At 33.6% G+C, this 14,064-nt stretch overlaps 1 protein-coding gene and 1 long non-coding RNA gene across 3 annotated transcripts; one reads left to right on the top strand and one right to left on the bottom strand.

Moving 5' to 3' along the window:
* Nucleotides 1–114: 114 nt before the first annotated feature.
* Nucleotides 115–13,578, bottom strand: LOC111399508 (DCN1-like protein 1). Of its 2 annotated transcripts, none has more exons than XM_023026865.1 (11): nt 13,391–13,578; nt 13,112–13,173; nt 11,676–11,812; nt 4,109–4,167; nt 3,776–3,799; nt 2,981–3,063; nt 2,819–2,883; nt 2,431–2,480; nt 1,560–1,661; nt 751–810; nt 115–451 (listed from the first exon to the last, which is right to left on the bottom strand). In XM_023026865.1, exons 1-11 carry the CDS (start codon nt 13,391–13,393, stop codon nt 317–319), a joined length of 780 nt encoding a protein of 259 aa, XP_022882633.1. In that variant the 5' UTR covers nt 13,394–13,578; the 3' UTR covers nt 115–316. The 2 variants fall into 2 exon arrangements, with proteins under 2 accessions (XP_022882633.1, XP_022882632.1); XM_023026864.1 differs by lacking the exons at nt 115–451; nt 751–810; nt 1,560–1,661; ... (3 more) ...; nt 3,776–3,799; nt 4,109–4,167 and adding exons at nt 6,630–6,966; nt 7,266–7,325; nt 8,075–8,176; ... (3 more) ...; nt 10,291–10,314; nt 10,624–10,682 and having other exon boundaries at nt 13,391–13,574.
* LOC111399509 lies at nt 5,077–6,004 on the top strand. Its single transcript, XR_002703709.1, has 2 exons — nt 5,077–5,550; nt 5,798–6,004. It is a non-coding gene; the product is annotated as an uncharacterized LOC111399509 (long non-coding RNA).
* Nucleotides 13,579–14,064: the final 486 nt, after the last annotated feature.

A 14,064-nucleotide genomic window follows, 5' to 3' on the forward strand; every position in this document is an offset into this window, starting at 1 on the left:
TTTCTTTTCACATATTCAGATACATTTTTCCTAATTTCTAAAGATGATATATTCTAATACTGTGTTTGTGATTTCTTGGCAGTTTTTGCATTCGATATTTCCATATCAACTATATTTCACAACAAACAAGCTGCATTCATTCTTTATTCAAATTATAAATTAAATATCTTAACAATTGCTTCTAACAGAATGGACCATGAAATAGTCAAACAACAAGAAATACGAATGTATAGTTCCTATTTTCTTTTCGAATTTCAACCTTTAATGATCGACTTGTAGGCAAAGACCAGCATTTGCTACATACCTGAGCAACCCATTAATGCTTGAAGCTCCAATCACTTGATTTTCCCTTGTGAATTATGCCATTTTCGTTCAAGTAGTCAACAAATTCGTCAATAAGATATGGCCAAGCACCTTCAGGATCATAGTTTGATAAAGTAGGATCAATGGTCTGCATTTACACAAAAGAGCATATCTGTCATGAACGGCGATTAGATAATCCTGGTGGATCTTGGTAACCAAAAATAAATCATGTGGAGTTGAGATCCAATATCAAATTCGTCTTTCTTAATGCACCCTCATGGGTACAATGCTGAAATTTTCACATTTTGATCAAACAAAATTTAAAAGTCGTGCAAAAAAGAACAGAGACGATGTAAAATTTTGGGTGGTGGGAATTAAACGCAAGAGAGAGCATGCTCCAGTCCCAAACAAATCTTATATTCATTCATTTCTTGCATCTTAATTTACCCTTGCAAACTCCAGTAGCTGGGACCAGGTGTCCCGAGATATTGCTTTGTTATGGCGCTCCTGAATCCAAAAATCCAAGGAGGAGAAAAATGTCAAAAGTGAACCATAAAGTTAAAAATGAACACAAAAAAACAACAAATAATATTCCCATGATTCTTCATAAATAATTCAAGCTTTGGGCACGATCAAGCATATGAAATTACATCAAACCACATTAGAGAGAGATTCAATACCACGCTCTTACCAGAGGAAAATAGTTAAAGAGTGTTAAAAGATAATGTTGAGAAACAAGGCAGCAATTAACCACACTGATTTTAGCTTATTTATCTTTTTGCGGGTGAGGAAGCAAATTAACTACATTAACTGCTAATTCCCTTAGTCAGTATTTTTTTTTAGGAAAACCTTGAATGATACAAAGTCCACTCAGAATCCTCTCTATGTACACTTCTTCCATTTATTATCCATTTTCCTACCAAAAACCAAACAACTGCGCTTTTACAAAACAGTAAGACGACCGGCAATGGAGTATTTGTTTGGATACAAATACCTGAAATCACAAATTTTGAGCTAATAAGACTAAATTACATCAGTTGAATTAACACTCCGTTACTTCTTACAGTTCAATTTATTCAACAGGACAATGGCAGATTGAGTGGTACAAATGATGAGACGTGGAATTTTTGCATGGTAGAATGGAGACAGACAAGGTATGAAATAATTGTTTTCTAAGACATTAATATTTTTTTATACATGTACAGAAAATGAATGATAGGATTTGAGGGAGAGGATCCAAATGCAGTTTGTTATACCTGTAAGAACTGGCACCAATAATCAACTAATGGCCACTGCTTTTCTGCAAATAGCAACTGCCACATCCCAATTGCTGTATCCAATGCTAAAGACTTCTGACCCTGAAATCAGGATAGAAAATCAGCAACCTGAATACATAGTAATTATCAGCTGCTTGAATGCAAGTTAAAAGCAATCTGATTCACCCACAAGATGAAATTTTAGAAGCCTGGTAGAGGATAAAAAGACAGAAAGCAAAGGCTTAAAGTATTTAACTGTGCATTGCTTCTCCTTTGGGGGGAATAGAGATTTTACTTAATATTTGACTTCTTAGAGAACATATAGTGCCTATGGTTTTCTACTTCGTGCCAACAACATTTAGTTACAGCGGGATGTTAATATATGAGACGGTGTCAACTGAAGATTGGATAAAAATATTTTTCAAAAATTCAAATTTTAGTTATTAATATTAAAGTAAAAAAACCTGCTCAGACACAAAAGAAATCTCACAAATTTCAAGGTATTAGATGCAAAATATTTGAATTCAGAAATAGATTCTATTTCTTTATATATAATGATACAATTTACTCTAGTTTGTTGAGCTCCCAAGTTATCAAAAAGTACATTACTGAAAAATTATTACTTGAAAGGCAGCATTTTAAGGGAAGGTAACTTCATACTATCATGAAGCCACAAATTCTGTTTTGTTGCTTTCCAGGATTATCAGATTCAAAGGATTTGATGCATTCCACAGTTTCCCGAGCCATCCCAATTTTTTTTTTTTAATAGAAAATAGCAAAATAATTTTAGAGAGAACATTTATGGTTAATTCAAGCTGATGATTTCAACTAAAAGGGGGGCAAAATTCAAATAATCAAACCAACACATTACCTTCTCTTTTGCCCAGCCAAAAGAAAAGTTATATATCTCTCGGACCTTTTCTGGACAGAATAAATCAAATAGATAGTTTAATAATAGGAAAAAATTCAAAAGTCTTCAATGTATTTTAGGGACAGTTAATGCCAACTACGTCAACTAATAATTGCCACAAAATTTGAAATATGAAAATGATCTCTACTAAAACAACCCACTTTCCCAATAATTTTGCCTTGAAATGATAACAATGAGGAAGCACAAGGAGATGGCAGTAATCATTAAGCATACTAGATCATCAGTGCAAAAGTACTGTGTGCAAACCCAAAGATTAAATGTAGTGATGCAATCAAGAAAGAGAATAGCTTCTTTGATTAAGAACTGAGAATTCCATGTCATCACATACGACTGTCTTTAAGTTCAGAACGCATAAATGGTATTCTTTCCCTGAACTTCTCCAGTGAATCTATCCTGCAATTAAAGATATAAGCGCCAATATAATCATTGACAAAAGCTCCAACTCAGGATTACCAACAAAACAAACATGATAGACTTCACTAATATTTACCCAAGAGACTGTAATCCACCAATGAATTCCTGCTTCGAAAATTCACACATAGTAGCAGCCTTCATATGCCATGAGACCACCAACTGCATACTAAACAAATCAAATGTCAACTAAGATCATATAAAAACAATTAACATGTTCAAAAATGTTAAAAATTTACATCAACATAAAAGTCATTCTTCAAGCTATTCCAGCTCCAAAAATTGATATTTCCTTAAAAATCAAAAACAGTAAATATGACAATCACGACATCCGCACTACAATGAATCTCCAGAAGTAGATGCAATCAAGAGCAAAGCTCGAAACTGCTAGCAAAACTATTTAATAGAGCGTTCCATCATTTCATTGAATGTAATTCCAAGTCATGTTCATTAATTTCCAGTTCTTTTTCGCTGGCGGTCATTGGTATTTAATTTCTAATACCCTATCATATGAACAAGGCTTGAAGGGTTTGTGCCTCATGAATTGATCCAGCATATTCAGTGGCATATTCCAATAGAATAACATAGTTATATTTATAAATTATATATTTACATTGTCTTTAGGACACTTTGTTGGTGGAAATTGGGTTTTACATCTGGTGGTAGAAAAAGGAAAAAAATATGAAACAATTTATCGTATGATAAGCGGAAAACATATCAAAATAAAAAAAGAAACTAAAAAATAAAAAATAAAAACTATAAAACAAATCTAACCAGAATGTTAATCCTTGATAACATAATTCCATTCAATCCTACATAATCAAGACATTTAGGCAATACTACTAATTTAGAGTACAGAATACAAATGCCATACCATGACTATATCCTGAGGGTCCACCTGCCAAGAAAATGAAGGAATTATGTTATTCAAACAATAGTGATCAGTTAGAGATATGCTCCCCCATTTTTTCCATTTTCAGAGAGGATAAAAGGATTTCACCTCCCCCAACCCAAAAATAATAATAATAAAATAAAAAATGAGGTTCAAATTCGAGCTAGGCTTTGGCCTTCGGTTGGAGATTTATTTAAAAGACTACAAGCGTTACTCGAATAACTTTGTTGGTATCATGGATAAAATATGATACATGATACCCAATGAGAAACAAAATTATTTGATTATGCATGCGACAATACTTATCAAATCTACCTGAAGATCATTGCACAGGTAACTGATTCCATCAGCCAAAATCATATCAGCGTGTGAATCTGTAATTGATGAAAGCTTATGTAAGATTTAACTATTAAAAAACAAATAATGCTCAGCACACCCAATTTTTTATATGGGGGTGCTCTCAGATCTCATGAATGAGAAGCCAAATTAATAAGATAAGAAAATAGTGAAGCCCAGTATCATTTGTTTAGTACATGAAAAAAATACATTGGCTGAACGTTCACTGCCATCCAAAAGTTTACAACAAGAAATCCTCAAAATTTTTCACATTACTATTTTGATCACTATATAAAATCACTTTTTTGTTGAGTATTCTCACAACAGTTTTCGAGACTTAATGCACATCAACATAACTCAAAATTCAGCAATTGATGCTAGATGCAAAGAACTTTAAATGGAGCTACAAGAAAGCAAGAATCAACAGGAAACTGACATTTACAGAGAACAAAAAGACTATTTACTCTGACAACATTCAAATATCCCCTATATTCTCCAGCTTTAGTTTTCGTCACTCTGAGAGTGAATTAGCATTGTCATTCCAAAGTGGAAAAAGGAACATCCTATAACAAAACCAACCTGGCCCATTAATGTAATTTTAAATCATGTGCAACTTGTCAAGTATTATGATCTTGGCTGGCACTAACATATGAGACAATCTCAAATAAGAATTGAATCCGAGTACATTCTTTTTTTTTATCTCATTACTACCACTCCGATCTTCATCCTATGTTTGAACCGAAAGAAAACCACTCATTTACTAATGATTACTTGGGGAATTCATAGTAAAGAAAGTTGTTACAGAATAGATACTATGAAAACTGTGTTGCGCCAATATGATAAAAGAGGTTGGAATACTAGGAAATGAGTAGTTGATGAAGAGAATATAGAGGATTACTGGCCTAGACTATGTTTGATAGATAGATAGTTACTGCATGGATTTAATTAGTTTGACATAATCTCATAGTTTTGGGAAATAGAGATTGTCTTATTCCTGTGCTTGATGTGTGTGCAGAGATTTCTCATGTATAGGGAGATCTTTCTCTCTCAGCTATGCTCTTTTTTCTCAATGTTTTATTTATACAATCCCTTTGCCGGTATTTTACATGTGGACAAAGCAAGACATAACCTTCATGAATATAGTGCCTTCTTAAATCTGCACACTTTGCTTTTCTCACTCACTCATTCAAAACTTAGTGCCACCTCCATATGTCTGGAGTTGAATGATCCACTGGCTGGGATAGTCTCAGGTTGATGAAGCAACCACTGTAGAGGACACCAAGACTGAAGACACTGAAATGGAGATTGAAACAGATGTGGGCAAACTGATGAAGTCGTCTGGAGAGAAGCGGAACAGGGTGAGGAATTCAAAAGGTCCTTCAAGTTTTAAGGCCACAGCAAAAGCTTCAGCTAGGATGAAGGTAGGAGAGAATGTTTTGTTTTACCTGTTTCAAAAGTAGGGGCCTTGTTCTATGTGATCGTCGGTAAGTTATAAAAATTGTGTTCAACCTTCAGAATTCTAGGCTGAAAATGAAATAAAAACAGTATTCTAAACTATAATTTCTTGGCTATATGTGATCGTCGGTAAGTTATAAAAATTGTGTTCAACGTTTAGAATTCTAGGTTGAAAATGAAATAAAAACAGTATTCTAAACTATATTTTCTCAGTTGTACTACCTGTCCAGGCCCCTTTGCATAAGGTTTGTACAAATGCGCACACATAGGGGTGGACCCATGCAGGAAGCTTTTTCCAAATTTTCCTGGCTATATGTGTTTGGAATGCTTATCAATAATTGTGCCTTGTAATGTAGGCAGTCTTTCTATTGGCCATGTGTATTTTTGTCTTATCATTCATACGGACATAATTAAATTTTATTGTTATCGTCAATTGTAATAGAGTGCAGTTGTTTTCATGCCAAAACTCGCTTATCTACTCCTTAATTATTGCATATTGCAATGTTGAAACGTCTTCTCACATTCATGGTTCTAGATATTAGTTTTCAAATTTTCTAAAGTCTTCGAATATAATTTATCATATTACGTACATTTATTTTATGAGCAGAAATTGTAACAAATAGGGATGGTACGTATGAAAATGGAATTTGCGACCATCGTTTAAAATACATGACTCTTAACATGTGCATTTACCCATCAGCCTTTATTCAATCAATATATATCTTCTGTCAATCCTTACTAGCCTCTACATTGCACGGGCAAGCGACTAGTTATGAGAATAAAGTTCAATATGGTTGTGAGAACACCTTCTAAGACATTTGAAAGAAGAAAAAATAAAATAAATAATCATGAGCTCAAGTTGAGCCAAAAAGGGAGAAAAAATTGAACATTAATTTTCAAATACTAAGCAAGGGCTGCCATGTATTTTTTTTTTCTTTTCACATATTCAGATACATTTTTCCTAATTTCTAAAGATGATATATTCTAATACTGTGTTTGTGATTTCTTGGCAGTTTTTGCATTCGATATTTCCATATCAACTATATTTCACAACAAACAAGCTGCATTCATTCTTTATTCAAATTATAAATTAAATATCTTAACAATTGCTTCTAACAGAATGGACCATGAAATAGTCAAACAACAAGAAATACGAATGTATAGTTCCTATTTTCTTTTCGAATTTCAACCTTTAATGATCGACTTGTAGGCAAAGACCAGCATTTGCTACATACCTGAGCAACCCATTAATGCTTGAAGCTCCAATCACTTGATTTTCCCTTGTGAATTATGCCATTTTCGTTCAAGTAGTCAACAAATTCGTCAATAAGATATGGCCAAGCACCTTCAGGATCATAGTTTGATAAAGTAGGATCAATGGTCTGCATTTACACAAAAGAGCATATCTGTCATGAACGGCGATTAGATAATCCTGGTGGATCTTGGTAACCAAAAATAAATCATGTGGAGTTGAGATCCAATATCAAATTCGTCTTTCTTAATGCACCCTCATGGGTACAATGCTGAAATTTTCACATTTTGATCAAACAAAATTTAAAAGTCGTGCAAAAAAGAACAGAGAAGATGTAAAATTTTGGGTGGTGGGAATTAAACGCAAGAGAGAGCATGCTCCAGTCCCAAACAAATCTTATATTCATTCATTTCATGCACCTTAATTTACCCTTGCAAACTCCAGTAGCTGGGACCAGGTGTCCCGAGATATTGCTTTGTTATGGTGCTCCTGAATCCAAAAATCCAAGGAGGAGAAAAATGTCAAAAGTGAACCATAAAGTTAAAAATGAACACAAAAAAACAACAAATAATATTCCCATGATTCTTCATAAATAATTCAAGCTTTGGGCACGATCAAGCATATGAAATTACATCAAACCACATTAGAGAGAGATTCAATACCACGCTCTTACCAGAGGAAAATAGTTAAAGAGTGTTAAAAGATAATGTTGAGAAACAAGGCAGCAATTAACCACACTGATTTTAGCTTATTTATCTTTTTGCGGGTGAGGAAGCAAATTAACTACATTAACTGCTAATTCCCTTAGTCAGTATTTTTTTTTAGGAAAACCTTGAATGATACAAAGTCCACTCAGAATCCTCTCTATGTACACTTCTTCCATTTATTATCCATTTTCCTACCAAAAACCAAACAACTGCGCTTTTACAAAACAGTAAGACGACCGGCAATGGAGTATTTGTTTGGATACAAATACCTGAAATCACAAATTTTGAGCTAATAAGACTAAATTACATCAGTTGAATTAACACTCCGTTACTTCTTACAGTTCAATTTATTCAACAGGACAATGGCAGATTGAGTGGTACAAATGATGAGACGTGGAATTTTTGCATGGTAGAATGGAGACAGACAAGGTATGAAATAATTGTTTTCTAAGACATTAATATTTTTTTATACATGTACAGAAAATGAATGATAGGATTTGAGGGAGAGGATCCAAATGCAGTTTGTTATACCTGTAAGAACTGGCACCAATAATCAACTAATGGCCACTGCTTTTCTGCAAATAGCAACTGCCACATCCCAATTGCTGTATCCAATGCTAAAGACTTCTGACCCTGAAATCAGGATAGAAAATCAGCAACCTGAATACATAGTAATTATCAGCTGGTTGAATGCAAGTTAAAAGCAATCTGATTCACCCACAAGATGAAATTTTAGAAGCCTGGTAGAGGATAAAAAGACAGAAAGCAAAGGCTTAAAGTATTTAACTGTGCATTGCTTCTCCTTTGGGGGGAATAGAGATTTTACTTAATATTTGACTTCTTAGAGAACATATAGTGCCTATGGTTTTCTACTTCGTGCCAACAACATTTAGTTACAGCGGGATGTTAATATATGAGACGGTGTCAACTGAAGATTGGATAAAAATATTTTTCAAAAATTCAAATTTTAGTTATTAATATTAAAGTAAAAAAACCTGCTCAGACACAAAAGAAATCTCACAAATTTCAAGGTATTAGATGCAAAATATTTGAATTCAGAAATAGATTCTATTTCTTTATATATAATGATACAATTTACTCTAGTTTGTTGAGCTCCCAAGTTATCAAAAAGTACATTACTGAAAAATTATTACTTGAAAGGCAGCATTTTAAGGGAAGGTAACTTCATACTATCATGAAGCCACAAATTCTGTTTTGTTGCTTTCCAGGATTATCAGATTCAAAGGATTTGATGCATTCCACAGTTTCCCGAGCCATCCCAATTTTTTTTTTTTAATAGAAAATAGCAAAATAATTTTAGAGAGAACATTTATGGTTAATTCAAGCTGATGATTTCAACTAAAAGGGGGGCAAAATTCAAATAATCAAACCAACACATTACCTTCTCTTTTGCCCAGCCAAAAGAAAAGTTATATATCTCTCGGACCTTTTCTGGACAGAATAAATCAAATAGATAGTTTAATAATAGGAAAAAATTCAAAAGTCTTCAATGTATTTTAGGGACAGTTAATGCCAACTACGTCAACTAATAATTGCCACAAAATTTGAAATATGAAAATGATCTCTACTAAAACAACCCACTTTCCCAATAATTTTGCCTTGAAATGATAACAATGAGGAAGCACAAGGAGATGGCAGTAATCATTAAGCATACTAGATCATCAGTGCAAAAGTACTGTGTGCAAACCCAAAGATTAAATGTAGTGATGCAATCAAGAAAGAGAATAGCTTCTTTGATTAAGAACTGAGAATTCCATGTCATCACATACGACTGTCTTTAAGTTCAGAACGCATAAATGGTATTCTTTCCCTGAACTTCTCCAGTGAATCTATCCTGCAATTAAAGATATAAGCGCCAATATAATCATTGACAAAAGCTCCAACTCAGGATTACCAACAAAACAAACATGATAGACTTCACTAATATTTACCCAAGAGACTGTAATCCACCAATGAATTCCTGCTTCGAAAATTCACACATAGTAGCAGCCTTCATATGCCATGAGACCACCAACTGCATACTAAACAAATCAAATGTCAACTAAGATCATATAAAAACAATTAACATGTTCAAAAATGTTAAAAATTTACATCAACATAAAAGTCATTCTTCAAGCTATTCCAGCTCCAAAAATTGATATTTCCTTAAAAATCAAAAACAGTAAATATGACAATCACGACATCCGCACTACAATGAATCTCCAGAAGTAGATGCAATCAAGAGCAAAGCTCGAAACTGCTAGCAAAACTATTTAATAGAGCGTTCCATCATTTCATTGAATGTAATTCCAAGTCATGTTCATTAATTTCCAGTTCTTTTTCGCTGGCGGTCATTGGTATTTAATTTCTAATACCCTATCATATGAACAAGGCTTGAAGGGTTTGTGCCTCATGAATTGATCCAGCATATTCAGTGGCATATTCCAATAGAATAACATAGTTATATTTATAAATTATATATTTACATTGTCTTTAGGACACTTTGTTGGTGGAAATTGGGTTTTACATCTGGTGGTAGAAAAAGGAAAAAAATATGAAACAATTTATCGTATGATAAGCGGAAAACATATCAAAATAAAAAAAGAAACTAAAAAATAAAAAATAAAAACTATAAAACAAATCTAACCAGAATGTTAATCCTTGATAACATAATTCCATCCAATCCTACATAATCAAGACATTTAAACAATACTACTAATTTAGAGTGCAGAATACAAATGCCATACCATGACTATATCCTGAGGGTCCACCTGCCAAGAAAATGAAGGAATTATGTTATTCAAACAATAGTGATCAGTTAGAGATATGCTCCCCCATTTTTTCCATTTTCAGAGAGGATAAAAGGATTTCACCTCCCCCAACCCAAAAATAATAATAATAAAATAAAAAATGAGGTTCAAATTCGAGCTAGGCTTTGGCCTTCGGTTGGAGATTTATTTAAAAGACTACAAGCGTTACTCGAATAACTTTGTTGGTATCATGGATAAAATATGATACATGATACCCAATGAGAAACAAACTTATTTGATTATGCATGAGACAATACTTATCAAATCGACCTGAAGATCATTGCAAAGGTAACTGATTCCATCAGCCAAAATCATATCAGCGTGTGAATCTGTAATTGATGAAAGCTTATGTAAGATTTAACTATTAAAAAACAAATAATGCTCAGCACACCCAATTTTTTATATGGGGGTGCTCTCAGATCTCATGAATGAGAAGCCAAATTAATAAGATAAGAAAATAGTGAAGCCCAGTATCATTTGTTTAGTACATGAAAAAAATACATTGGCTGAACGTTCACTGCCATCCAAAAGTTTACAACAAGAAATCCTCAAAATTTTTCACATTACTATTTTGATCACTATATAAAATCACTTTTTTGTTGAGTATTCTCACAACAGTTTTCGAGACTTAATGCACATCAACATAACTCAAAATTCAGCAATTGATGCTAGATGCAAAGAACTTTAAATGGAGCTACAAGAAAGCAAGAATCGATAGGAAACTGACATTTACAGAGAACAAAAAGACTATTTACTCTGACAACATTCAAATATCCCCTATATTCTCCAGCTTTAGTTTTCGTCACTCTGAGAGTGAATTAGCATTGTCATTCCAAAGTGGAAAAAGGAACATCCTATAACAAAACCAACCTGGCCCATTAATGTAATTTTAAATCATGTGCAACTTGTCAAGTATTATGATCTTGGCTGGCACTAACATATGAGACAATCTCAAATAAGAATTGAATCCGAGTACATTCTTTTTTTTTATCTCATTACTACCACTCCGATCTTCATCCTATGTTTAAACTGAAAGAAAACCACTCATTTACTAATGATTACTGGGGGAATTCATAGTAAAGAAAGTTGTTACAGCATAGATACTATGAAATTTGTGTTGCGTCAATATGATAAAAGATGCTGGAATACTGCGAAATGACCAGTTGATGAAGAGAATATAGAGGATTACTGGCCTAGACTATGTTTGATAGATAGATAGTTACTGCATGTTCTCAGGAAACAAATGAACATGGTAAACAGAAAGACAAAAACTTTTTTTAGGCATACAAGAGTTGAATGCATATCAAGACACAGGAAATTGCCTTGGTATCTATTGTACAGTTCTTCCAAACGCCTCGTGTCAGCAAAAGATTTGATATGTGGCTGGCTGTAAAATACATCAAATGCTCCTTCAAGATGCCAATCAGTCGCTTTCAAAGCCTGAATAGCGACTTTTTCACTGCATCCAAAATAAAGAACAAGTAAAGCTACATAATAAGCAGACTACACAAATTGGCACTTGAACAATCAACAAGATTATGAATCTTAGAAAAAGAAAACAAAAAAGCTGATGGCATTATCAAAGGAAGCTTGATTGATATCTGTTGAAAAAGAGTAATGCTATTTAGCACCACTAAACTAGATGGAACTAAGTGACATTAAGCCCTTGTTTTTTGAGATTTTAATTTGAGTCAAAGTCAAACAACCAATATTAACTACATCTTTGGGTCCCACAACTTTTCAACCACACATTACAAAAACTTCTATCAAAATCTACAAAAAAATCTAATTTCAATCCCCATCAAACAACCTCTAAATGAAATGCATAATCAAATGAACCACATAATTTTACCTTTAATTTATATCACATAGTGCCCCCTACACTTATGTTGTACCACCAGTGATGCTAGATAGCATTTTTGAAAAATTAACCCAACTTCTTAATTGATCATGTGGATAAGCATGTGCACCTAACGTACATGCAAAATTACTCCTAGCTACACCAGCATGCAGCCAAAGCATTGCAGATATATAAGCAGAACTAAAAATTTTTACATCTTGCTCCATATAATGATATTATAAATAGGCAACAGTTTCGTGAACATCAGCCTCGAAATTTTATCAAAATTTCAGAACTTCTCAGATCCATAAATATCATGCCATGAAATTTCCAATCATCAAGGTTCCATCGCATATATGTAAGCTTTCTGGTATGTATATAAAGACTCTCAAACTAGCATCACAAGGCACAATCAAACAAACGAGATAAAACGGGAAGGAAAAGGTAGCAATCTCAACAAGATTTCATTTTACTAATTTAAAGAGCCCAAGAGAATAAAATGGAGACCGCATGTTTACACAATATAAATACTTATTCACAAATGATTTATAATCAGGTAAATTAAGTGAGCAAGTGATCAGAAAAAGAGTAATCCGTATGATTACACGAGGATAGCTAACATGAGCATCAAAAGCACTTACAACTACTTCTTGCTTAGTAAGTCTACACTCACGAAAAGTCAAGCAATCCCTTTGCAGAAGGTGTATACAATTGTATTCACCTCAAAACTGCCCAAAATATTTCAACCCAATGCAATTTCACAGCAGACGCAAGAATAGAACATTTAAGAGCCGCGTAACAAGGTCAGCGACTAAACACTGATGTGTAGAAGTAATTACCAGCTCAAACTGAAGTCTCTATCTGATAACAATCAGTAAAAAATTAAGCCTCAAAGTACAGTTTGATTCAGTAATATACCTTGCCCCCGTAACCGTCATGAATTGCTGCACTTTGTCCCGTTGCCCTCTACCCAATTTGTTCTATCAAGCAAACAACACCTCATCATAATCGATTTTAGTACCATAAAAATTACAAAAGATCTGCTATTGTTTCAGCTTAATTGTTGTCAACGAAGCATCCAATAATAGTATAAATTAGTTTCTTACGGAAATTTTCGAACTTTATCACTTCTTTATTCAATTAAGAACTGAAATAAAATAAAATAAAATAAAAAATCGCCAGGATACTTATACTCACCATTTTAAGCAGCGATACCAAAAGCTAATAACCGAGATTTTGATCGGATCGTTAAGAGGAAATCTAGAGAGAGACAATTAGGGTGGAGAATCGTTGCAATTTCTCTCTTTCTCACTTTAGTCCGCCGTCCGATTCTTTGTTCTTTTCTTTCTTTCTTTCTTCTTCACTGGTTGCGCAACCACTAAACGCTCGCCCCAGACGTCACAAACCACGGTAAAATGTGCCCTTTAAGAAATTTACATCTGAAGTCCCCAACTTATACCAAGAGGAGCATTTAGGTCCCCAGCCTATAAGATGATGAACATGAATCCCGAACTTTAACTTTTGTAGCACTTAGGTTTTCAATTGATAGGATAATTGGTAGACAGCCCCTAAAATGGGAGAAATTATCTTGGTAGCAGATGGGATGGAAAAACAAATTGGTTGGGGCTTGTACAATTAGCATTCGCCTCGTACAGTTGGAGAATGAAGTATGCTAGCATCTTTATTATGACATGTTTTATTGTGCTTCAAAGTAAGTCAAATTTGTAAGTAATTTACTTTGCCAAGCATGATTTTTCAACTTTTGTTTCTGGACGTTTTAGAGCCGAACATGCTCTAATGGTTAACTTTTTAAATGCAAAGCGCCTAAATCCTAATCATCTCAATAGTCAAAATGATATATGTTATGTGTT

Source organism: Olea europaea, chromosome 9 (assembly GCF_002742605.1).
Source record: "Olea europaea var. sylvestris chromosome 9, O_europaea_v1, whole genome shotgun sequence".
In the NCBI taxonomy this organism is placed as follows: domain Eukaryota; kingdom Viridiplantae; phylum Streptophyta; class Magnoliopsida; order Lamiales; family Oleaceae; genus Olea; species Olea europaea.

Bases quoted from the DNA above. Each gene is read 5' to 3' on its own strand.
- LOC111399508 (XM_023026865.1), bottom strand. The intron at 3,064-3,775 runs GTATGGCATTTG...TTTAGTATGCAG, and splicing joins ACCCTCAGGATATAGTCATG to TTGGTGGTCTCATGGCATAT. The intron at 2,884-2,980 runs GTAAATATTAGT...CTTTAATTGCAG, and splicing joins GGTGGATTACAGTCTCTTGG to GATAGATTCACTGGAGAAGT.